General features: G+C 40.3%; 5 protein-coding genes across 7 annotated transcripts in view; 2 read left to right on the forward strand and 3 right to left on the reverse strand.

The window, feature by feature from the left end:
* LOC145914198 (uncharacterized) overlaps window positions 1-8,887 on the reverse strand; it is a 42,451-nt gene extending 33,564 nt beyond the window's left edge. Inside the window, exon 1 of one of the 2 annotated variants that reach the window (XR_014403365.1) lies at window positions 5,254-8,887. Coding sequence is in view for 1 of the 2 variants with exons in the window: in XM_083001988.1 (XP_082858114.1) it covers window positions 5,915-8,095 (2,181 nt within the window). In the remaining variant the exon portion in view is untranslated. Of the gene's footprint in view, window positions 1-5,111 lie in introns of those variants that run through there. The other variant, XM_083001988.1, reaches the window with a different exon arrangement.
* Window positions 1,545-5,126, reverse strand: LOC145914201 (uncharacterized). Its single transcript, XM_083001991.1, has 4 exons — window positions 4,608-5,126; window positions 4,258-4,294; window positions 3,773-3,911; window positions 1,545-3,272 (listed from the first exon to the last, which is right to left on the reverse strand). Exons 1-4 carry the CDS (start codon window positions 5,037-5,039, stop codon window positions 2,171-2,173), a joined length of 1,710 nt encoding a protein of 569 aa, XP_082858117.1. The 5' UTR covers window positions 5,040-5,126; the 3' UTR covers window positions 1,545-2,170.
* Window positions 8,888-11,285: 2,398 nt separating the features above from the next.
* LOC145914109 (uncharacterized) lies at window positions 11,286-12,780 on the reverse strand. 2 transcript variants are annotated; one of them, XM_083001887.1, is made up of 4 exons: window positions 12,588-12,780; window positions 12,407-12,530; window positions 12,149-12,275; window positions 11,286-11,947 (listed from the first exon to the last, which is right to left on the reverse strand). In XM_083001887.1, the coding sequence occupies exons 1-4, from the start codon at window positions 12,735-12,737 to the stop codon at window positions 11,695-11,697; spliced, it is 654 nt and encodes a 217-aa protein (XP_082858013.1). In that variant the 5' UTR covers window positions 12,738-12,780; the 3' UTR covers window positions 11,286-11,694. The 2 variants fall into 2 exon arrangements, with proteins under 2 accessions (XP_082858013.1, XP_082858012.1); XM_083001886.1 differs by having other exon boundaries at window positions 11,286-11,950.
* A 1,888-nt stretch (window positions 12,781-14,668) lies between these two features.
* Window positions 14,669-17,964, forward strand: LOC145913944 (uncharacterized). The gene is made up of 11 exons (XM_083001716.1): window positions 14,669-14,810; window positions 15,049-15,168; window positions 15,235-15,319; window positions 15,386-15,417; window positions 15,543-15,600; window positions 15,663-15,979; window positions 16,043-16,174; window positions 16,346-16,397; window positions 16,545-16,608; window positions 16,806-17,008; window positions 17,375-17,964. The coding sequence occupies exons 1-11, from the start codon at window positions 14,769-14,771 to the stop codon at window positions 17,470-17,472; spliced, it is 1,203 nt and encodes a 400-aa protein (XP_082857842.1). The 5' UTR covers window positions 14,669-14,768; the 3' UTR covers window positions 17,473-17,964.
* Window positions 17,965-19,113: 1,149 nt separating this feature from the next.
* LOC145913641 (uncharacterized) lies at window positions 19,114-23,893 on the forward strand. Its single transcript, XM_083001372.1, has 7 exons — window positions 19,114-19,320; window positions 19,520-19,554; window positions 20,399-20,545; window positions 20,995-21,569; window positions 21,710-21,790; window positions 22,130-22,420; window positions 22,693-23,893. The coding sequence occupies exons 1-7, from the start codon at window positions 19,249-19,251 to the stop codon at window positions 22,932-22,934; spliced, it is 1,443 nt and encodes a 480-aa protein (XP_082857498.1). The 5' UTR covers window positions 19,114-19,248; the 3' UTR covers window positions 22,935-23,893.
* The last annotated feature ends 1,012 nt before the right edge of the window (window positions 23,894-24,905 follow it).

The following is a 24,905-nucleotide window of genomic DNA, read 5'->3' on the forward strand; positions in this document are numbered from 1 at the left end:
GATAGGTTTATTGACAAAAATGCCCCTTTAAAATGAATGAAAATCCAGTCCGATCATCAACTGGACGCAAAGACAGCTAATTGATTAATGCTTCAAGCTTCCGGGACACACTGGGTGCTATATTTATCTCATGATGAGCACATTTTGGGATGATAAGTTGGGTAATTTCTACTAAGTCGTATTCTAAGAATGAAATTCCCTTGAACAATGCGAACCCGTCACCTACACTGCTGGGGGAATCCTTCCACTGTAACACCTCCATGTCTCACTTTCTGTTTTCAAAAATGAGGTGTTCTTCATGGAATCAGAAGGCTCTTCTTACCTTTGGTCATGGGTTTACAACTCATGTGAAAATTGATTTGAAAACCCTTTTTCGAAAAGCATCATGCAGATTATTTTGTTAGTAAAACATTATTAAAAAAGTGTGTTTTTTACACGAAGTTTAAACATAGTGAAATAAATTGTTATTTTGAATCCTCATCGCTGTCGAAACAACTTTAGCCAAGAATTTATAAATTTTATAGCCGTGAATATCTTACTGCTCCGTTGCCATATAAAGAAAAAATCCCAAGCGATGCTTAATTCTGTACACCCAAATATTCGTCTCCTATGGTGTCGCTGCTTTGGTTGCAGCAAAAGTAAAACAATGGAAAAAAGTGAGACTGCGTTGCACACGTGTCCGCGTCGAAGCATAAACTGAAACCTATTGTAACCCTCGCATAAAACGCAACAGCAATATTTCATGCAATCGCATGATTGGCAGGATCGTCCCAATGCGCAGGTCCTTGCTTGGCGATCACAGTTATCGTAACGAGATCATTGGGTTTACACTAATAATCATAAAAATAATATTGTTAATTTCAATAAAATTTTGTATGGGGCGTTTAATTTAGTCGGCTAAGCGTGGTTTGGGGCTGACGAAAACTACTTTAAACGTCGTTTACTGATGGAAATAGATATTATCACCAGAGCGAAACCGCATGGTGTGGAGGCAGAAAAGTGAAATTGTCCTGCTTCCTTCGTTGTATGCTCACGGAATCCTTTGAATTTTAGGACTACGCAAACTGTTGCGCAATATTTCACCTAACTCCACATTCCGTCAGATTTATTTCTATAAATTTGCTGCTTTACCTTGCATTATGTCCTGCCATCCGAAATATGTTTCTTTCATACTCCAAAATGACAAGTTAACGTATTCTGGGCTCGTTTTGTGGGCAACAATCCTCAATTCCATTTGAAGAATAACCAAAGCATTAGTCCAGCAACTAAATTTGACCAGAATATGTGGAAGGGAAATTTACGTTTCATAAAACCTTAAAAACCACTACACAGCGACTCAAAAAACGGTCAAATTAGCCTCAGCAACATCCAATGCATAGCATGCTCTCACTCAACCCTAAAGTTGACGTTCACGCATCACAGACTACTTTATCACGTGTTCTTAAACCGCCCAAATACGAACTTTCTTTACCCAAATACGAACTTTCCTAATTGAAATTCCATCTAGGGCACTGCACTCTCTTTTTTAACCTTGCATTCATAGGTCTTATATGACTTAGTTTATTCGCATGTACGTCACAATACTCGACGAACAGGGAGAATTACGCGTCGACCTTGCACCACCACCGTTTTAGTTGCACAAAACAAACACAGCATGAACTTTTTCACATTATAACAAGAATAAATTACAGGCACGATTGAGAACGTCATTTGCGATGACGTCACAGCACAGTAAAAATGAAAATGCACAGAGGCGTAGGGTAATATATAGCGTCAATGATTAAATATGTGTTTGAAAGCAAGTAATAATAGGCTGTCATTGTTTCAACGCCCTTGCAATGAATAGGTATTGGGGTGCTTACCAAAGCCTTTTTTGTGACGAGTGTTTTTGCTATTTTGCAATCAAAACCAAGAGTGGGTTATCGCGATAATTGCGCGGGAAAAAATCTGCAATTTCACTGTTTTTCAAAACTAGTTCAGAAGGTATAGAAAAACTTGCGCACTTTAAAAAACATGTGCCGCAACACTGATTTAAACAAAGCAGAGGCGTTCGGATGCTCTGTACCCCCTGCAAAGGGTGCATCATACGCATAGCGCCTAAGTGTCAGGGAAAAGGGAAGAGAACGAGCAAATATTTACAAAAGACATCGAAATAAAATGTAAGCCCTGACTACGATTTAAGCAAAAGGCTCATGATAGCGCCCCCGCCTGGGGCAAGCGAACTTTCGGACGGCAAAGCGGTACAATGTTTTGATCCATTGGTGAGTAAACGCTTGCAAACGTCCCCTGGTACGCTAGGCATACGTGCTTCCGGAGTTACTTTTGCTTCACTGTTTGGAAAAACGACGGAAGTGGTGACCTTGTCCGGCCCCTGGACCAGCCAAGCGCCGGCAATGCGCTTCGCAAGTACCGTTTTCCATGTTCCGTCTGGGCAACGTATTGGCATCCAACTGCTGTACATGCTGATATCACAGCAGTCACTTTTTCGCAAAGCGTCCTCTAGTGACCTCATGCGTTCGTCCTCCGCTCGCTTTGCCGCCGCAGCGTGGCGCAGTGTCTCCGCTTCCATTGTGCGCCATTGCTTTGGTACCGCAGCTCGTCCAGAGCGCATGCGCAATTCTTCTCTCGAATCTGGTTTTCGTTGGATTGCCGATGCCAACTGTACCGGTGTTCTTGATGGAGGGAGTTGTTGTTGCATTCCGTGATATTGAGGTGCTTCGCTTGCTTGTCGAGGCGTCGGTGATCGAGGGCTGTCCGTCCCAGACGTTTTGGGCATCAACGTTGTAATCACGTGAGGTGAAGGCTTCATCTCATTGGCTAGAATGCTGCTCGCCACGCTCGAGAGCGCCGACAAGGAGTTGGTGTACTGAGGGGTCCCAACAGTGCAAGGGATTTGTCCTGACATTCTGTCCGTCTTCTTCGCCACGATCTCTGGCGCTGAGCGCTGCTGCATGTGACCTTGTATCGAACTATGATTGGTCAGATGTGAGTAAGGCAATAATGTAGGGACGTGGTAGGGTACGATGCACGGCAGATGGGAGGCAATGTTAAATTCTCTATTGACAGCATTAGCGGCCAAAGACGCAGACACAAATGCCTGCGAGTGATTATCGCCCGAAACGTAGCTGCTGTGCACAGATGGGTTTGCAAAACGTCTCACAGGCCATGGGGTCGCGTTTGGGACGACTGTAGATTTGCCCACTGGTCGAGTTTCCGACACCAAGAGCGGTTTTTCCGCGCATGGCGTAACGACGCTGGCAGGTCTCAGCATGCTGGGAAAACAAAGAAACCATGTGTGTTCGTTATTACATTCGCGCCGTGACAAAGGTCTGCGCCAGTCTTTAATCGATAAAGAAGGCTTTTGTTTGCTATGCAAAGTCCTTATCTGAAAATACAGCCGAGTCGCAGGTCCATGTACGCCATTGTAAACATTTCAAAGGTTTCTGACTACCAAGGTTATGGATTATCCCGAAAACCGTATTAGCCTTTCAATGTAAATGGGTAAACACCATATCAGGCTTTTGGTACAAGGTACAGCAAAATAATGCCAATATGTTTTTCAAAACAGCTTACGAAAATCTTTTTTTTGTGTAATAGCGATTGAAATTACTAACGATAATTATAACAGCGGAATAAATCGTGTATGATTCAAGATACAATGTAACAGTTCCGTTTTCATATTTTTTTTCCATTCTCTGATTCACAAATCTAGTATACACTTAAATTACTCAAGCCATTTTTGCTATCGGAGCAAAGTTGTCATGACATGTACCTCGTGGCGATGCTGTTGACGATCTGCTGGCCATACAAGGCAACGAAAGGTGCAACAGCCAATTCATTCACTGTCGCCGATTCTTTTCTGTGCTGTTCCTCGTGGGTGTTACAATCTTGTTGCATGGAGGGTATGTCGCCTGTAAGAATCGCATGGTTAAACTTCGGGATGCGATGGCCTTTTGCGATAAGAAGTTAATTGAATTTCAGTTAATCTATTGACACAAAACTTTGGATAAGTGTTGAGATTTTAAGCAGTTGTAAATGCAAACTGTTGCTTAAATATTACCACGTGTGTGTACTACAAACCGGATTCGAGCGAAGGTCGGATTAAACCACAAATAACAAAACTAAAACGGTTCATATGGTTGCTGTTAACATATGTAGACGTCAAAATTTTCTGAATAAAGTTCTGTATCGTTTTATTTACACGATGAAACAGCAACCAAATACACTGCTTACGTGGCATTAGGTGGACAAACTTACCAACGCTACTTGACTTGGTTTTCGGGAGCACGCTGAACTGCAAAACAAATAAGGGACTTGAAATATTATGTTAAGGCATAGGGAATGGTCGCATATGATGACTTTCGACCCACTGGCGTTAGTTTGCGCAATGGGGTAATACAATAGGAAAGTCTTATTGGTTCAGTATCATATTAAATCCACTTTTAGGCACCTCCATAAATCAGACGAAAGCTTGGTTAATTTTTGCCACATGCAAATAGAAAAATATTTTGTACACTTTACACCCATTTCAGACGCAACCACACGCAAACAAATTGAAATAAAACCACGCGGATGAGGCTCAAAAAATTAATAAAAAAATGTTATACCTCGTGAGGGGACATTCGCTCATCCGAAGACGAATCATTCGAATCTTTGCTCCCTGTGCTCGCGGCCCTCTTTAGTCGCGGTTCTTCTTCGCTCTCAACGTCTCGTATCTTCACACCGAGATTTTCCGACATCTGGCGCTTGCGGCTTGGCGCCATCAAGTGTTTCTTCTTCTTCATGAGCAATGGGTGGACAGCCCAGCGGTGTTGCGTCATCTCGTTTGCAGAATGACAACGAAACTCGCAATGGTGACAAGACAACGACTCGTTCACCACTTCGCACTCTGATGTCGTATCCATGGCAATCGTGGCGTCATCGCTGTGACTGCTCCCACCCACTATCGGCGGAGGGGAGTTCTGCACCTCACAGTTCGCATACGGACGGTAAAACGGCACCGTGTTAGGCCCAACGGGATAAACGTTGGATGAAAGCATGGCTCAGTGCCAAGTGTTGTTTTTCGACTGAATATTTTTGGCGGCTTATTGGAAACAACATATACTTGTCACCTAAAAAAAAATATATATACATAATGTTAAAAGTAGCTATAAAAAAGGTCAACGTACAAACTGTATTAAACTGCTTATAAAGTGTAGGCAAGGAGCATAAAAAACAACAAACAATAATTAGGACTTTGGCTTTAAAAAAAACACATGCTACACACAAAAAAAACACTCTTAAAGAGAAACAGCATTTCGTACAAAATCAGAACACACTAACTCGGCCATACCTAGAATAGCACTGGTACATTATATGGCTTGATGTACATATAGCTTTGGCAACAAAATGACTGAAAGTACAACGAGCAGAGGCAAGTCGCAATGTTCTACAGAAAGCACCTAAGCCTATAGATAGCAGTACACTCTTCTCCAGGGTCCTTTAAACTCTACTAAGGTCGCCGGCTTGTACTGGAGTTTGCCGGTGCAATTAATGCAAACGGAGTTTGAACCTCATACGGAAGTTGCATAAGAGTTCATCACACACTACACATACGGTCGGATCGTTTGGACTCAATGCGGCAAACGGCGAGCTAGCCGCTAATCCAAGCCATGTGGGAAAATTTAGCCGAAGCGACATGACATCATGATGGTTTACTTGGAAACAAATGGTAACACAATGCGCCAGCTACAATTTGGTTCTCGGAGGCAAACGGCTCTGGTTAATAGTTTCGGGCAAAAATAGAAACGGCTTTGTTTGTCTGCTGGAGTGCAGCGGTTCAACTTTGCACCGGGCCTACAACATGCTCAATATTATAGTTGTCTAAAAAATGATAAAACGGTAGTAAATGTACTTGTAAATAGTACGACAACAGCTAAACAAATTTTAGACGCTGCAATCGTTTTTTGGTGGCCTCGTTCAATACTAAGGTGTGGCGGTCCTTATCAGGCAACTGCATTAATTCCTCATCGGTAATCGCCTTGCCAAAGACGTCGGTTTTTGCTTGGTCGAATGCTCGGCGTATCTGCCTCATATCGGCCGCACTCTTTTGATTGAACTGTTCTCGTTCCTCTCCGGTGCCATGTGCTAAGGATTTGGCGCCAATCATTATTTTTCCCACAATGACACGCAAAACTTCCAGTGCGTCATCTTCCTCCGTTGGCGCATCTTCGTCAGTTACCATTTTGTCTTCATTTGGGCTCACAACTTGTGAGGGTGATCTACTGGGTGGCAGTGATTGCTGATCAGGCGTTGCACTTTTTATGGGCTTCGGAGCTGGGGGCGGTGTGGGCAAGGGTACGCTTACCACACTCGAAGCCTCACTGTCTGTGTACTGTGGATCTGTAAGGTCGAGCTCTTTTGCTGAGAAAGTCGCCATCGGCGGGCCTCGCCGCCTTATCAGCTCAATCTGACGACGTAAACGTTCGATCTGTTCATCAGCGTCGTCTTGCAGTTCCGCCTTAGCGAGTCTCTTTTCACTTAGCAGACGCCTCGCTTCGGCAAGTTCTCCACGCATTAAATGTAGTTCCTCCACCAGTCCTTCCCTCTCGTTGCGCAAATCATTGACAGTTTCGCCTTGTTCAGATGCAAGGGAAGCGGCGTCTTCATCTCCTTCAACCACGGGAAAAAGCTCAGCCTGCTGAGATTTTTGTTGCTGCGTCGAACCCAGATACTTTCTTAGCTTAGCGCTGTGCCAGTCCCTCCAAGGCGGCAGACTGTTTAAAGTTGCGGTATGTGTGGTCGGATACAAGCGTTTCTCGCTGTGGGCTTTTTCCAGGAGTGAACTTAATCTGGCGTTTAGATTGTACTGTACCATAGCACCACGTATATCATCCCTGGAAACGGTTTTCATAGCAGATATCAACTTTGCATCTACTTCTTTCCAATTTGTACACTCAACAAGGCTTTCGCGTGCCAATAGTATCAACACAGCACAGAAACTTGGAACGGGGTCGAAATTCTCGACGTCGTAACCGACTATGATCTGATCCCATACGAACATCACGGTATCGAGCGGCAGGTATCCAACCAGCAGCGTACGAAGCCACGGGAACGCGATTTCAGTGAAATGTCTCGCTTTTGTATTTGTCCCAGACTTGACATGGCGCGCGAAAATTAACTCTAGTTTATTGACCAGCACCGCGTCAACCTTGGTCAGAATGAGTTTAATTTCTGCGGACACGCGACTTAAACTACGCCCACCTTGTGGCAAAATCATGTACTCCGCCCTTTTCGACAGGAACACATCGTACTGGCTCGCCAACACAGCTAACGCCTCTGTGTTTAGGACCTGCTTTTTGGGGTCAGCATTGGCATCCTTATTGAAAACTGCTGAAAGCGTACAGTACACAAACGGTACTGCTAAAAGGTATTCCGTGTCCGTTGGGCCTGTTGCGTCGTCGCTGCCGCAGTGATGGTATGACAAAAGGTGGCGCATTAGAGAAGGTGCTGCTTTAATGGATAACAACGGTGCAAGGGTGCTGTCCGATTTCAAAAGCGATTGGCTTTTTTGTGATATTTCGAAATCCAAACTGGAAGTAAGTTTCCGTTTGTCACCTGATGCAACAGCATTCAAGTAATCTTGTTTGGCTTTGTCGTTGCGCAACTGCGTCTTCCACATAACGTAGCGCAGCTTTGATGTGAGAAAAACTCCCAAGCACTGGCGCAAATGCACTTTGGTTTCGGGGCACTTGTTCAAAATGGCTTCAATAGCGCCTTCGCATTCCTTGGTGATGAAATCCAGCTTTGTTACGCTGTGTTGTTTCTTTTCGACCGCCAAGTCGGCTGCGGCACTAACCTCCTTATCCAAAGTACTACTAACCACTTCAAGAAGGTCAGTATATACCTCTCGCGATTTCATTGTTTCCACAGCGTCAAAAATTAACTGTTTTTGTTCCTCCTGCGACAGCGCGCTAAACGTACGAACGCCATTTTCTCGCATTGGTTTTGAAACAATGTCAAAAAGCTCTTTGGAAAAACTCATCCATTGCTCAGTGCGTTGAACCTTTTGCTTAGAAGTTTGTGCCCACCTTGGAATACCACTGTAGGCTGCCATTTAGCCAGTTCCGGATAGTAGCACGACTACAGCACGACACAGCAACAAAACAAAAACATGACCCTAACAAACTTCCTTCACAGCCGCCACCGCTTGCTCTCCTATCTGTTCTGTAATACAACACTCCGTCCTTTCTGTAACATCACAACAAGGCATTGTCTATACAGAAAGGCAGTTTAAACCAACCAGTAGGCTGCTGCTGACAAACTACCAACAAGCAAACAGGGGCCAAATTTAGTAACTCCAGACCACGTAGTCGCTGTACTTTGTACAATGTCGCGGAACACATAACCTTTGGAATGGCACATATTACGGAACAGCCGTGTTTAACCCCCGAAAACGGTATCACCGGTAACTGTCTTACCATTGGTTAAGAACAGGCGAAACTCCCTTTGAACAAACTAACAGAGAGCACTCATACACACTACGTCACTCGCCACACGAAGTTGATAATTTACCAGGCTTATTGTGTTGAACCGAACGTGGGTTCATACATTCTGCCCCGACGTGGTTTTAACCTAGCTACACAAGTTAGTCAGCAGATCGCACCTTTGGCCTAATATTAGCAACAAACACAGTCAAACACTTAAGCTCATGCGACAGAACTTTCTTTGGTTGCCAAGTCCAAAACGTAATTTACGCGAATTCCCGCATGGTTACGTGGCTTGTACGCAGATAACAGCACATAGTCATATCTGCAGTGCTCACAATTTGTAACCACACAGTCGTAATTACGCATTCGCATTCACCGGCGATTCTCTAACAGCGGCGACTCGCTTCGTTCGGGAAAGATGTACTTCGACCCTTACGATCGGGCCACTTCGATCCGAAGTGACCTGCAGTTACCTCTGTTGTGACTGCCTTTTGACTCTGGCTGCGCGGGTACTCCAGCGCTTAGTGGCGTGGTGCACAAGTCACGTACAGCTAGTGCACGATATGCTTTTCTACTTTAATTTTGTCGTGTTTGTTGTGTATTTTTACCCCTTCGTGACATAGTTAGGTTGTAAACTACAAACTGAAACTTTGAAGTGATAAAAGTTGCTTTTTAATGAAGTTTTTAATATTATTATGTTTAATTATTCACAACGATCACAACATGACAGACTGGATTATAAATATTCACCAACTATGAGCAAGATTGTCGTGTTTTGCTTTGATGGTGACGTCAGCGCCGCGTGTTACAACGCGTGGAAACTGACCTGCAGTAACCCCCATTCACGCGCCACTGCTTGCGATTCTCAGACGCAACGATGTCAATAACCTGGAGTTATCGGGCGGCGGGGCAAAGTCGATGATAGGGTGGTGTGTTGTGCGCAATTAAAAGAGGGTTTGGATGGTTAACCAACGACCTTTGACCAGTCCCTACTATTTGTCATAGGTAACTTGCGACAATGTGTGGAATGGAAAAGGATTTTATTTCTGTTTTATATGTGTGTAAATTGGTGCCGTGATGTAAGCAATGACAAAAAAATCGTGTGAATATTGAGTTTCTTTAATTGTACAAATTTGGTGAAGACATTGTCCATCAAAGGCCACCCTTTAATATGTATGCACAACATAACATATTAAAGGGTGGCCTTTGATGGACATAATGCGAGGCATTCCATTTCTTTGGAAACAATAAAACCAGTCGGACCAGCTGGTTTAAGGTTACTATAGGTCTTTTTGCCACCACGCGTACTTTTTGAAAAAGTGTCTTTTCGCCTTTGAGAAAAAAGTCGTCGGATTACGTTGCGAAAAGATAAGCATCTACAACTGGCACTGACTACATGTGAATTTCTTTCAACTGACCTACAATAACCCGCCTGAAGGTCGCAGGAACATTCGCTCAAGGTCATAAAAAGTTGATCAATGTTGCTTCGCTTTATGGGGTGCGTGTTCTAGTAAGAGCATTGACTTATTGTGGCCTGTACGCCCAGGAACGGAAAATGCGGTGCGTTAATGTAAATATGAACAGGTGGAAAACTGTTTAACATACAAACGAAGCGTACACTTGACAATGTGAGTGCGTGTTTTTGATGAAGTTATTCCCGTTGCGTTGTGGCGATAACGTCAATTGATTGTGTGGTTTATGCATTTACATCAATGATAAATTAAACGCCACGATGGTAATGTATTGGGTTGTGGTCACGCACATTAAGCCTACCTAAATGCTTCCAAGACCTCGTAAAGCACATTTATTCCGAAAACACTGGTTTGATGTCCGTGATTAGGAGTAGAGTCTGCTAGTGCAACATTTTACGTAAAAAGTACTTGTAGTTTTGTGTTACGCAAAAAGTGACAAATATGTTTTCACCAGGTTAATCCAACACAATATGTCAACTCCAATAAGAATGGAATTCTTCATGTCAAAATGGCAATAGATATAAAGATTGAGCGTATATATAACTACATTTTAATATTCTCCGCATTGAAAACCGAAGTGTTTTAACGTAAATTAATTTGTTATGTCAAAATGATACAACAAACACATTTTTCGATATTTTTTCATTTTTAGACACTTCAAAATTAAGATTCATAATGATTCACTTTTTTTCAGAAAAGCTCATCTGTGCAGCTTTAATAACCCACCACGATCTTTGCCAGCTAAATTGCCAATCATGATTCCCACCTTCGATGACTAAGCCATAGCTGTCCAAAGGTGCAAACCGTTAAAGACAACCTAACATTAAAACATTGTTGCCAAGGAAATGTTATAAAACCAATAGCCAGGACCCGCGTCACATAAATTACGTATGAGAGCAATAGAGCCTAAATAATTCAACCTAATAGCTCCCATCAGTGCAATTATGGCGACTTACAACCATCTTGTCAGCAAAACGGTTGATCGACTGTATATCACTACAACTGGAAGTCTTGCCTTGCTATTTAGCTGGCAAAGAACGCCGTAAGTCACTAAAGCTGCACTAATGACTTTATTACTTACGTAACACTTGTGTTTTGTGTGGGAACTTGGAAGTAGGCGTTTGATTTGCAAATCCGATTGTTTGAACGCATGCAGATAAAATGAGGAAAAGTGTAATGATTTTCTTCAATACGTCAACATATCCGTATTTGTGGAGTTTCTATTGATCTGTTTGTTTGGTGGATCATCAACTTCGCAAGTGCGATGTTTAATAAAGGCAGGGATATTGAACTCGATATGTAGATTTATGTTTAATGTTCCTGCACGAATCGGCATTTCGAAACAAGATGGAAAGAATACCACTAGAAATCATTTGTGCGATCGAAAGGTTAATACTTAGTGTTACCACAGATACTACATGAAATACCACGCATAAATAAAAACAGCTAAATTGAAGTGATAAAATCTCAAACAAAACATTCCTTTTGGGAGAAAAGCACAGCACATTCAACAAAGACATTTCAAAAAATCTATCTAAAAACACATTACCGCATCTCAAGCAGCAAAGATAGCAAAACAATAAGATGCAGGTGATAATAACAATACAACAATGAGATGCCAGTCCTTCACGGAAGTCGGCGGTTTGTGGACGAAACGTTGGTTACAATAAAAAACTCTCGAAACTTATGTGCCAGGGAAACAATTCTCATTAATTTACTATGCTTAGTAGCAAGAATAGCACTATATTTGTAAATTAGCTGTTTAGTGTGACATCAAGATTGGGCCAAACCTGGCGAATCCCGTCAGCTACCAGTATTGCTCTTGCCCGAAGATTGGCTTCTTCAACGAAGACGTATTTAACATTGAGGTTTTCCAACATTTCTATCATTATTTTGGTGTATTCCAACAATTCTTTGAAATTAGGGACGATTCGGACATTGTCGCATTTCACAAACTGTTCCTGAGGCTTTATTACAATCATCAATGTACTGTTGGGATCCGCTAACCTGCTGATGCAATTATCATTGTTTGTATGATCAGGAAGCAATGAAAACGTGTAGGCTTGTAGTAACCCATGTAAATCTAATACGTTAGGAGTAACCTAATCCTATAGATGTGTTTCCAACAACCTATTTGGATAGAACCTATTTATTCACTTAATTTCGAAAAACGTTGCATCTTAAACATCCTGACTTAACTAAACGTACCCATCTATCATTTGACTGACATGTCGTAGTTGCATTGCCTGACAAGCTTCAACTTCTCCCACAAACAATTGTAGGTAACTAATTGGATCCAATGGACCTCGGTCAGTCAAGCACAATACTGAATCATCTGTAGTGGTAATTTAAAGGTTCAAACACAAATTTTCAGTTCAACGCAAGCTTTGGCACAAAGAGACATTTTAAGCATATATGATGTAATTTTTTAATTCGTACATTTTTCAAATCTATTAGACTTTTTACCTGAACTGTTTATCGACTCGCCTCCCTTGTGCACCACCTTTTGCATTGCTTTCATTCGTTTAGCTTGTTCCTCCAATATGTCAAGATTAAGTTTGTGAAATTGAGGAACGTTGCTTGTCGAAACCTGAATGTATGAGACTTTCAAGCAATGTTTGTCAGAAACTAACTCAAAAACTCTCACGTTAGTTATGTTCCTTTCCTTTATAATTGATCTTGCAACTTCGGAAATAAGTTGTGGAGATTCACCTTCAATCTTTATATTTTTCATTAAGTAATCGCAGAGGGTTGTTTTTCCAACCGAATGTGCACCACAAATATGGACCCACTTCATGATGACTGTTGCACTTACTCTGGGCCTAAGTTATAAATTATCTGAAGCTTAAAACAGGTACAGCCGGTTACAGCACTGGTTTTGAAATAGTAAAAACAACAAACGATGCAACATCTTTTAAATAGTCGCTTTTGAAAGGTTTACAACTCCGAAGAGAATTGCAATATACATCATTAGAAAATCTGTATTAGGGCAACATTAGATTGAGAAACTGCTTTTCACTCTAATTTCGCACTTTAAAGCCTTGATTTCAAATCGACTTGTTACTGGCTGCCAAACTAATCGAAAGCAAAGCTAGTCCACTAACCGAAAGCAAAGATTCTGTATTGGGTAAATCCCAATACCAAAAAACTAGTCTTCCTTGACAATACGGTTTTCCTTTTGTGGGGCATAAGAGTACATGACGCGTACATTGTTTCCTCAATGAGGGTTTACTGTGGTTGTTGCGCACGGTTTATCTGTACGAAATTTGTACATGTAACCGATAGTGATGGGTTTATAGGCCGCGCTGGTCAACTTAAACCGCTTCTTGGAACGTCATGCACACGATGTCCAGAGAATTGTTCCATATCGAATATTGAACAGGTTCTATTTTAATTTTCCATAGCTCCGTGGCCCACTTGTAAGCTCTGTCATGATTGAGAAGCATTGCGTGACAACCAGCTCTTTCGAATGACGAAGGTGACGCAGAAACAATTGTCTTGCGAGTGTTGTCTTTTAGCCCCTTTTACTGCTCCCTCGAGACGGAAAGCACACTTAGTAAACAAACAATAATGAAAATAAATAAATACGAACATTTAAAATTGTAATGACACTTCTGATCAAAAATTGGTTTTGCAAGTTCACTGACAACGTATAGTCAAACTTATTATGTTTCGAGTGCATTAAAGGGTCAATAAAATCCCTACCAACTTGGGTTGTTGAGCTACCAACACGTTTTAGCCTAGTGCAAAAAGAGTGTAACTGGCTTTTTTCTTTGCATTTTAAAGGTTTCCGACCTCTAGGCTATAACAGAACGAAAAATATATTTTATGAATATATTTTTTTAATAAACTAAAACTCCTCCCGAATGAACTGACGACTGACTGCTAATCGAGAGTTAGATTCATTGTTTGTCCAATCCCGATACAGTACAACTCAACTCCCATTTCTAGTAGCCTATATAAGTATTGGCCTCACTGATACTTGTCTGGAAACGAAAACTCGAAATTCACTTCTTTTGCTGGCAAATAAATCTGGGGTTTTGCAGGTTTTTATTCATTTCATGTCTCCTTGAACACAAAGTTTGTAGTTTTGCACGGATTTAAAACATTTTAAATGTTAGTGAACCTACTGCGCCAGTTTATCTGCGAAAAGTCATAGCTTCAGGCGGGTGAGTGGACTAATGCTGGACAACGTTTAAGGTTAAAACGATCACTTTCATGAGCTGTTTGTGATTGATACACGAGAACTATTTTTTTTCCAAGAATTTTAGCTATAACGTTTGCCATCGTTATGGTAAACAATATTATACTAACACACACAACGTGAATAAGCGAATGCTACATTTTCGGGACACCTGTGTTTCTGCCACAAGATATGGTATTGCTGTTTAACATATGGTATATTAGTAAATATTCTGTTAACCTTGTGAATTTGGATAATATTAAATTAAAAAGTTGTTCGGAGTAAAAATATGTTAAGTAAAAATAAGATTATTTCTTTTACTTGAAAAATTGCTCTATTTATTATTGTACCCTTCATGCTTCATTGATTTTTGTGCATTAATGCAATAAATCCTGTTCTCCAGGAACGCCGTTTTTCTGGTTTATTTTGTGTGTTGTATAATTTTTTGTACAGTAATTAAATAATTGCGTGGAAACAACAATGAAGTGAAGTATCAATTTTACGTGTGTTAGCTGTATTAATCTGGTTGTTAACTTCATGTGTTTTTTGGTTCAGTCAAAACCTATGGTGAATTTAATACTTGGTAAATGATATCAACTGTGAATTTAGGCTTGATAAGATGTGAAGCCTGTTCAATTCTTAAGAATGGCCACAAACAGTTTAAGTGCTGTATCTGTGGAGAGCCAGGTAACCCACTATATAGTGAAAAGAATATGTCTTTAACCCTGATTAAAAAGAATGTCCTGCAATCCATACAAAAAAAATAAACATTAATATATGAAAATATTGGTCTGACTGCAAAAATCTGTGCAGCCATTGGTCACCATTAAACACAAGTTACAAACTTTCCAATCTGGTGTTTAATTTTTATCTTGGTGATGTTGTTTTAAAGCAAAGTAGCATTGCAACATATTTGTGTGCACAGACCTCGTCCTCACCTCTTATTCTCCTTGCAAAAGCATGCAGCCAAGTAAAAACGGATGGCCCAACATTCACAGATATACTATCTGCTGCACCAATACCTATGCAACACTGCAACAACATGGTATTATAGTGCAATTGTGATGCAAACTTCTGTGTGTTTGTAGAATTGTCATTATTTTTATTTCAGATCCCAAACAAACCAAGCAGTTTGGCTGGAATTGGAGGTTTGTCTTTCAAACCAATTAAATGCAAGTCAACAGCGCCTGATTTAGGTATTTCTGTACAATAGGTAATAAAGATTACCCCCTAAAACAAACTAAACCAAAATTTTATTTTAGTTTCAGCTTCTCACAGCTTAAATGCACACAAGGTAAATTTGATTTGTTGTCAACTTAGCTTTGTGGTTAAATAAAATGATTTTATAAAAATATTTTTTTTTCTGTGTTCTTGTGATCTGTCGACAGTAAGTTGTTGATTCAACTGTTTTATGTTTAGGTAGCAACTACATGTGAAAACAACAGTGGAGTTTTGCAAGAATTTCAAATTGTCAATGGTCAGTGAAGAGTATTAATTCAGTTTTTACGTCTAAGCAGCATTCTCTATATTTTTTCTTAGGTAAACTTGTTCCAATATTAAGTCAAATGGAAGCCACACACAATATGGTTGAACAGACAAACACAGTTGGAAAATTACCAACCTTTTGCCACACCATTAGCGCTAACATGAACTCTTCACTATCTTTGCCACAAACATGCACTACCAGGGAGGCTGGTGTAGTTAAAGTTGACATCACAGCAAATTCAAGCACATCCAGTGCAACTCAACTTGCTGGAAACAAGGAGCAGAATCCACACGAGTGTCCTGAAAAGAAACTCACAATTCACAGTGACTCAAGTTCAAAAATGAAGATCACTGTGCCTTCAAATACATCAGTAAGTATATATTGAATATATTTGGCCCTGTCTAAAATTCTAGTTCAACTTATGCTGTTTTAGCCTGAAAGCCTTCAACAAATCCTAAAACTTGCTCTCAAGGCAATGAATGAATACAAGTCCATGAAGTCGACTGGGCCTGTGGTTATTACAGGCAGTGTTCCAACAACAGCTACAAATGCAAGAACGTTTCAGGTTTGCAAACTTTCGAATGTGTTCATGCCAGCATGCCTTGGTGCTATCAGGAACCTATATTACTAAGTAGGCTGCAATGAATTCTTCATTTTGTGTACTTAAAAAAACAAAAATAAGCACAGAAATGGAGGTGGCAGACTTACATATTCAACCATCTTATGTTTTTGGCAGGAAACTGTGTCTTCAGCAATGACATCTTTGAAGTCTGGAGCACGTAAAAAGGGTGCGGTAGTTAAAAATTTCCATTGCATTGTGCTAAATGTAAAATTTTACCCTTTACTGCAGCTTTAGTACATGCTTGGTCAGTTTGTTTTGTGTTCGTAAACAGTATACACACACTTATTTAACTCACAACTGTCTAATTGTACAGACATTTTGGATGGCAAGAGCAAAAGAGTACCCTGCAGCTGTCCGAATTGTATAATGGCCGGAAGGTAAAACTGAAACGATATTACACTTAAGCTAGACCAGAGGATCCCAAAAAGGGCATCTGCATTTTCAAAACAGCTTTACTAATTTTTTGTCCTTGACCTTACAGGTGTTGCAGTTTATAATCCAATTCGCTAACCAAAACATGTTAGAATTTTTTGTTCGCTTGGTCACTGGTCATAAAATGTGTTTCTCATTCAAGGCGACGAACGGGAGACAGCAAGGGTCCACGGATCCACATTTGCCATCACTCCGGTTGCAGAAAGTGGTACACAAAAACGAGCAACTTGCGCGCCCACTTGCGGACACACACGGGAGAGCGTCCGTATGCGTGTACTGCTAATAACTGCAGTAAACGCTTCAATCGATCAGACGAATTGCTACGTCATGTGAGAACCCACACAGGTAAGTATTAAACATACTGTGTACAAGTCACAAGGCTTCACCTAAATAGAGACATTATTACAGCTAAAACTGTTTATGAGAAGGTTTTATTAACAAACCCCAATGACGTTTCCAAACGTTTTTCATTGCTAATATATTTTACAACAAATACCAAGTGAGTTAACAGAGACGTTAAAAAACGTAGAAGCAAACGAGCCAATAGTTATTAGTGACTTGCGGACAAGCAAAACCATAGTCGGTCACCAGATGAACTGATGAACTGATGGTACCTCGTACCTGATAGGTGGAAACAAGTGTGCACTGTCTTCAACGTAGAGAAACGTTTTAAGTTCACCTGAACTTTGCATCGTGTATGTCCATATACAGGCGAGAAACGATTCAGCTGCGAACAGTGCGGTCACTGCTTCATGCGACGCGATCATCTCCACCAACACCTCAAGATCCACCGAAAGAAAGTCACGTGACCGTGTCTTACGTGTTCGCCAGTGTGAACCCAATCGTGCCGGGTTGCTGGAAATGCGTGGATAGGGCGCTTTTGTTTCTGGTGCAATTTATTTGTTTGATTAGGTATTTTAGTATTTATTTTGTTTTTGTTCTTTTACATATTTCGGATTCTTTAATTCAGCTTTCAAGCTATTTTTGTATTCAGTGTGTCTGGCACATGTGCCTTTTTTCCGGAGGAAAGGTGCATGTTTTCATATGTGCGTACAAAATCCTTACGTTGACATAATGAAACCTATTACTTGAATTGGTATTTTTATTTGCTTGATTTTCGTGAAAGTCTTTACCCCTGAAACGACTGGTTTTCAAGCGAAAGGATTGTTGTATATTAAAAGTCTTAACCCTTCAAAGGATTAAGACTGACTCAGCTCTCTTTATACGTCTGTGGCGGTACCACATACAAACCTGTATTTGCGGTCAAAAATTATCCACTGTATTTAGTCAATACATTCGTATCACCACTCGAACCGTTTTTAATTGACACCTTAGGTGAAAAGTATTATTTTCATTTAGAACATCGCCAATGTGGAAGCTGATGCTGGTATTCACTATGAATGGATGCAAACAATTATGAGTTTAGTAGGCTGTAAAGTCTATTATGAATCGTTACCTGACAGTTTCTTTAGAAGCATACGAAGCGTAATAAGAGTACCTTAAAAAGTAGAAAGTCCAGTACAATAGGTGTAAATTCTCTGCATCAATTGCGTTCAACCTTATTTTAAGCCCTGATGTTAATGTTTGGTAACCTTCTGCGTCGTTTACTATAGTTTACAAATATAATTGTAATGGTGCGAAATGTAACCACTGCCAATGCGTTTCGTTCACCAACCGATTCTGTGCATTTAATAAGTCACCTTTTTGCTTGGATGTTTTTTTTAAAGAAATATGAATATTCGGATATCGGCACCGAATCCAATAATTGACAGCGTGTCCAACATTCGTTGTGTTTTAAGCAATGTCACTCGGAATCCTGCATTGTCGTTAGAATTTATGGGATTTTCACGAAAACTAGCGATTTGGCGCACAAATGACCACATTAAAGTGTAGGCCACTAAAGCGAAATATAAACCGTTGATTTACAGAGAAACAAGTGTTTTTCTTATCAATATGACAAACAAATGAAGACATTAAATATTTGGGTTCGGTCGAATATTCAATGAAGGTATTTGGAATCTTTTTTTTTGTGATTGTTAATTTCTACTGCGCAACCGCTAAGTGGCAACAAAGAGTCAGAATTAAGTTTCTCTGTGGTCGTGAATCATAGTTGTGCACTAAAAGGCCTTCAATATATATATTCAACAAACAACGTCAACCTATATTGCAATGTCAACCTATACATATATATCGTTTGGTATTAAAATAGCACGCGTGGGTAAAAGCGGTGGATGCATACAAGAATCAGGACTTCCCGGTTAGGAGAAAATAACTTTTTCTCTTCACTTGAACAATCACGGCCCAGCTCGAATGTGCATCTCGCATTTCGTTGTATGGTGTGCGATGTGCTTGATAGACCTAGTTGCTCGATTAACGAGGACGTACAGTCACCAAGTAACTGCCACAGGTTGTAAGGTTTTCGTTATGTTTTAGGTTATAGAGTGTTGTAAATTTACTGTTCGGTTTTGTAGATTGTTGTCTTTCGTTTAGTTAAGCGAAGAAAAGACTGTATAAAGTCCTTTGCAGACAAGGAAATTCAAAATATCTGTTAACAAAAAACTAATTTCGGGGCATTGTCAAAAGAGATGGAATGCATTTCCTGGATGTTTGCTGTTCTTGTTTCCGTTGATCTGGTTTGTGGCAAACCATTCTCCAAGGTTAGAATTTATTGCTTGAATTAGCAACTAATACAGAAGACCCTCAGACCTCAACGATAATTAATTAACAAAACCGGTACGGATAAACTTATAAAATTAAAATTAAACACGCGTGATTCTTACTTGTAACAACTGTGAGAAACAATGGATTAACGCACAAATATTTTTTTTCTCATTTAACCACTCCTTTTATTTGCAGACAAGATGGCGACCGAGGGGTTCTTGTCCGGTGAAGTAAGTTTCCAACCATGTTGAAATTATTCATATCATTTTGTTTAAATTGAAATGCATCAGGTAACAAATCTAGGTTTGATTTGCCAGCAACTCGATATCTCTGTATATTTTAGGGGGAAATTTTGCTTGCGCAGAACTTTGCCTGTTTGCACTTTGTTTGCGTAAATTCTGTACGACAAAAAAAATTCGAAAATTGAACAGCTAAATGTACAAAATTTAGAATTAAGTGTGGCCAACATCATGAAAACAGTTAAATGGTTGAGTGCGGGTTTAACCAGTATATAAACCATGTCCAACTCCTAACGGTGCCTGGATAGCATGAGTCACAGTATGGCCTAACCCGAAGGCAAAGGGTTCTTCCTGATCATCTTGTTTTGCTGACGAACCTGGACGTACGATTGTTATGTCAAGTAATTCTGTATTCACAATTACAAATCTTCACTATTGGCTCAGTTTGTAAGGCATCAGAATAATGCAGCATCTCATGTCAGTTATTATTTATTGACAGTGTAAGAAAGAACATAGTAAACTGGCACACATGGCTATTATGCTTTCGGAACCTTATGGGCTGAATTAGTCACGTGATGATGCCACTACAGTGGCCAATTTGCCGCTCACTACGCCAATGGAGTTGTTTTCGATGTGTCTTAAAATCCGTAAGCAACAAGCAGTCTATAGTCCAACAATAGTCGTAACAGTGCAGCTACGCCTGACAGAAGCGATAAATTTATTTAACATTATCACCGCAAATAGATTGCCTTCCAAGACAAAATGCACCTTTGCTTAAAAAATGAATATAGCCATTGTGTTACATCATGTGCTAAAGAATCTGTTAATTTTGCAGGTTCTACTACGTGGAAACAATGCAGTTATGCTGCCCATGTTCGCAATGTCCACGCTCCTCCATCGACTACGTTGTACTTGAATGTTATGGACACTACGAACGAAATGTAATCACCGACATCAATTCTATCTGCGAGTCACACGAAAGGTCAGAACAGTATAAACTGTGCACATTTTATTGTGTCATTATTAAGTCACTATTTGTTACTAAATCAGATGTACTTGTGTCACACCACGACGAAACAGTTGTTTCTCTCCCTTGTGCTTTTACCTGTAAACGGTTGAAAGCCTTCGCAGCAAGTGTCTCTTAGCGTTTGGAAGTGGAAACCCTTACAGCTGTGCCTTTCAAGCATATCGTAAGCCGCGTCGAACGTTTCTAGTCACAAAGCAAAATATTATAGATCACCCTAACACGTTATTTGAATCGGCGTTCGATTTAAAATCGCTCGTTGGGATGTGGTTAGGTTTGAACTAATCAATATACTATTCCATCATATGCCCTGCAAACAATTAACATGTGGGTGTGGTACGGTGTGTTGCGCATTAGCATGGTTTATGTCCATACTACGTTTGAAATCACTAACATTAAAATTACAGATCAAGCTGCTGTTTCATTTACGATTGCCACGAGTTTCACCACCAAATAGCTAAGAATGCAACCGATGCTGTCGCCAAGTCTATAACACCAAAAATAACAACAAGACATCCAACAACAGCGAGTACAACGACGCAAGCAAAAACACTGACAAGAAAAACAGCGTCTGCAGCCACAATAACCAACGGTATAGCAGCAGAAGTGACCACCCTTATTCCTGAGAGATACAATACAAGCCAAGTCGTGACCATTTCCCCTGGTGTTACGGCGAATGGAAATAACGGACATTTCTTCAAGACATTAGCTCTTGCAGCGTTGGCAGTTCTGTCAGTGGTTGCTGTTTCGATCTGCTGCTTGCTGGCGTGCAAGAAAACGCGCAAGTTCGTGGACAAGTGCGGTTGTCAACCTGAACAAACAGCGTCCGAGCAGTCGGCCGTTTTTACCAGACCAATAGAAACAGTGGAGATGTCGCCACTTTTGCGGCCTCGTGACCGGCGCGTGGAGGAGGAAGTGCAGCAACGCATGACAGAAACGCAGCCCGCTTCACCTTTACCGCCCAAGGAAATGAGCGAGCCAGGTTAGTTGCCCGCCAATACATTTCTACCTTGTTGTGTCCCGGAAGGACAGTTTTTTTCAGAAAAATCTACACTTTTTCCATTTTAAAAAGCACAAACCAAGTTATGACAAAATACCGTAATTTTGTGGTTCTTCTCTTAGATCCATCGACAACAAAATCGAAGACAGGAGATTATTTGACAATGACCCACGAATCAGAATGTCACGGCTCAGCGACTAATGGTAAAATATTTCGCGGTCTCTTTGTGATCTCGTTAGGCCTATCATAAAGGGAATGTTAATGAAAAATCACTTTAATGAAAGATATTTCGTTTCCACAATGAAAACATGTGTGATTTATTGAGCTTATAATAGAAGATATAATAATCACAGCAAAATTAAATAGTTTTTTCGCCGCATACACAACAATAATAATAACAAACAATAATAATAACAAACAATAATAATAACAAACAATAATAATAACAAACAATAATAATAATGAATTTTTTCACAACTTATATTTAAGCCTTTACTTTCCAACTGTACCAAAAACAATGATCATAATTCAATTTTTTGTAGAACACGTCAATGAAGCCCAACCGACATATGATGACCCGCCGTCCCAACCGCCACGGGCAACTTCCACGCAGGCGGGCCCTATTAACATCCACGGAGATGGAAATATTATTATGGTCATTTTACCACAAAATCCGTTTTTGAATGTTGAAACGGAGGAAATTCCATTGCGCCACCAAACAGATTCAGATTCATCCGGAGGTAGAATCACTCCTGACTCCTTCGACTCACCCGATTTTTCCTCCGATTCTGATTCAACGGACGCTTGTGGGTGCACTTCCACGGACATACTAGGTTTGCAGGCTGAAAACGGCTTTAAAATTTGAAGTTTATGTACGTAATGTAAAAATAAGTTACAAATTACCGAAAGTAACGACATTGAACGAAACAAAGCAAAATCGTGTGCGTACAAATAATGTTACCCATGGCCAATTGCAACAGAATAGGGAATGATTCCCAGATTCAATTAATAAGCTGGCGTTGGGGTACAAGTTATTTTGTTATAGTGCATAAAATTTTTCCACTGTTGTGTTTTTTCTCTAAAACAAGTTCAACATTTTTTTTAGTGGGTACAACCAACCTGCACACGATTCCAATGTCCAATCACGACTCGACTCAAAATGATCCAGCATCAAAAACCCAGTATTGCTCAAAATATTCTCCACGCTACTGTTCCGACCAAACTTCAACTCAAGTGCAAACAGAATTGCTCGAAAGCCGACATATGATGAGCCCTTTCCCTGTGGAAGTGGAAGACGAAGAGGAAGAAGACCATATTGATTCAAACAGCGAAACACACAGATCATGACGAAGCCACCAATGACTTTTGCCGATCTTGTAACGTATCAAGCAAAAGCTGCAAGCCAAATGGTCAAATAATCTTGCAAGTGGTGAATTTCGGGTTGAAGAGTTTTGGATGTCATGGGTTTCATGGATGGGTGAAGAAAATTCCATTGGCACATTCCGCGCTGATTGTTGCGTAACTCAATACCACAGCATGGTAAACACGCAGACGTGCTTTATTTCAGTAGCCTACGAAAAGGTTTCATGCAAATACTGTGGCTTTAAGCTTGATGAAATGAATTAGATTTACTGCAGGCTAATTAACAAAAAATAACAGAATGAACTAATTGAACCAAACCGACGCAAACGACCAATCAAATACATTGCCTTCAAGTCAAATATAACTAATTCAACACAGGATGATTTTAGTGCAGCCGGTACCCTTTTCCCATAGTCTGTGTGCGCAAACACGTCGACGACCAGTCTTTGAAACTCATCCGTGCGTCACCTACACCAGTGCAGCCCCAACAATATCAGGAATGTTTGCGCCAAGGCTGCTGAACTGGCTTTTGCCCTTTTGTCTGTTTTCCACCGTTTGAGTCATGCCCCGGGGTTCTACCTGCCCCGTGTGAATGCTGGAGCTTTGGATTGCTTAAAAAGCGTACATTGTAACTGACTTCCCAAATTTCTAGTTTGATTTGTTACATTTAATTGTATTTTCCATGAGTTCTTAAAAAAATGTATCCTGTTTCTGCAACGTATCATGAAATATAATTCATCTTGTTTTCGCTTCTGTTAAAAACGATAAACGAATTTGTGACCGTCACATAATAACCGCATGTTGCTACCAACAAATTCATCAGTGATTTGATTTTTTAATATGCAAATTTTGCTTCTGTTAAAACAACGAGTCAAATGTCTTGGTGTATTTTTCGCCTATTTTTCGCTCTCGATTACATTACTTGTCAAATATAAAAACACTTCCAAGTGTTTGATTTGTCGTTGTCAACATACTTGTGAGTCATGGTATTGAAGACAAATACATGTATTACCTTCAACCTACGACATACGTTGTTGACAAATCTACCTAAATACATACCAGGTAATGTAAAACAGAATAATGTCAATCTACACCAGGGCTTCTCAAGCAATAAATCGCGACCTGAAATGGGGTCTCGAATTAAGACTATTATTTAATATTTGTATGATAATTTTTTATTAATTTTAATAGGACGTTTACTGTTTTATAATGATTAACGTTAGGATTACATATCAAGGCCCGCATAAAAATTTCTTTTTTATACTGGGGGCCCCAAACAAAAAAGTTTGGGAACCCCTGGTCTATATGATTGCATGTACGACATTACATGCAATCATATAGACCTGGATATCTCTGCATCAAGTTGATGAATTAAGATCTCACTTAACTAACCGCTGGGTGGCAACGAAGAACCCTTTATAAAGGTGCTTTGTCGAGTGCTACTCCGAAGCTATTCACACTTGTGGTAAAATAATGTACTGAATATATCACGAGAAACCGAACGAAGATTCAAACAAGCAAAGCAACATTAACATTGTATTTGTGAGGGTATGTTGCATTTAAATACCCACTGTGCGTGTGTTGATGTCAGGGTGTGCAAATGTTGTAACAACCCAGACCTCCCCTGATTGGGAGAAACGCTTTTGCCTTTTTCACACGTTCTGAAGTGGTTTCGCATCAACGCGCAGGCTAGTTTCGAGAGGGAAGTGTTTGCGCCGTTCGATAATTGTTGGGATCCCTGAAAAGCAAGCAAGTAAAAGAGAGCTGCGTTGGACAAATCAAAACTATGGTATCGCGTGCATTCATGGCAAAAGTTTAAGCGATTTCAAGGAAGTCATCTACAGTATCGTTAGTGCTGAAACTTGTCTGTTGACTGACTACAAAGATGGTCGAATTTAAAAATCAAGGCCGTTATTTTAGGGGTTTCATCAAAAGAATTAAGTTGAGTATTGCACA

The sequence above is a fragment of the Ascidia mentula genome, chromosome 9 (genome assembly GCF_947561715.1).
Source record: "Ascidia mentula chromosome 9, kaAscMent1.1, whole genome shotgun sequence".
Lineage (NCBI taxonomy): Eukaryota > Metazoa > Chordata > Ascidiacea > Phlebobranchia > Ascidiidae > Ascidia > Ascidia mentula.

Coding starts and splice junctions, on each gene's coding strand:
- LOC145914201 (XM_083001991.1), bottom strand. CDS start 5,039: ATGCTTTCATCCAACGTTTATCCCGTTGGGCCTAACACGGTGCCGTTT. Junction 4,295..4,607: donor AGCGAATGTCCCCTCACGAG/GTATAACATTTT, acceptor TTTGTTTTGCAG/TTCAGCGTGCTCCCGAAAAC. Junction 3,273..3,772: donor GTCAACAGCATCGCCACGAG/GTACATGTCATG, acceptor TTGTTTTCCCAG/CATGCTGAGACCTGCCAGCG.
- LOC145914109 (XM_083001886.1), bottom strand. CDS start 12,737: ATGAAGTGGGTCCATATTTGTGGTGCACATTCGGTTGGAAAAACAACC. Junction 12,531..12,587: donor AGGAAAGGAACATAACTAAC/GTGAGAGTTTTT, acceptor TCATACATTCAG/GTTTCGACAAGCAACGTTCC. Junction 11,951..12,148: donor GTCAGTCAAATGATAGATGG/GTACGTTTAGTT, acceptor TAATTGCATCAG/CAGGTTAGCGGATCCCAACA.
- LOC145913944 (XM_083001716.1), top strand. CDS start 14,769: ATGGCCACAAACAGTTTAAGTGCTGTATCTGTGGAGAGCCAG. Junction 15,320..15,385: donor GTCAACAGCGCCTGATTTAG/GTATTTCTGTAC, acceptor ATTTTATTTTAG/TTTCAGCTTCTCACAGCTTA. Junction 15,601..15,662: donor AGAATTTCAAATTGTCAATG/GTCAGTGAAGAG, acceptor ATTTTTTCTTAG/GTAAACTTGTTCCAATATTA.
- LOC145913641 (XM_083001372.1), top strand. CDS start 19,249: ATGGAATGCATTTCCTGGATGTTTGCTGTTCTTGTTTCCGTTGATCTG. Junction 19,555..20,398: donor AGGGGTTCTTGTCCGGTGAA/GTAAGTTTCCAA, acceptor TTAATTTTGCAG/GTTCTACTACGTGGAAACAA. Junction 20,546..20,994: donor ATCTGCGAGTCACACGAAAG/GTCAGAACAGTA, acceptor TTAAAATTACAG/ATCAAGCTGCTGTTTCATTT.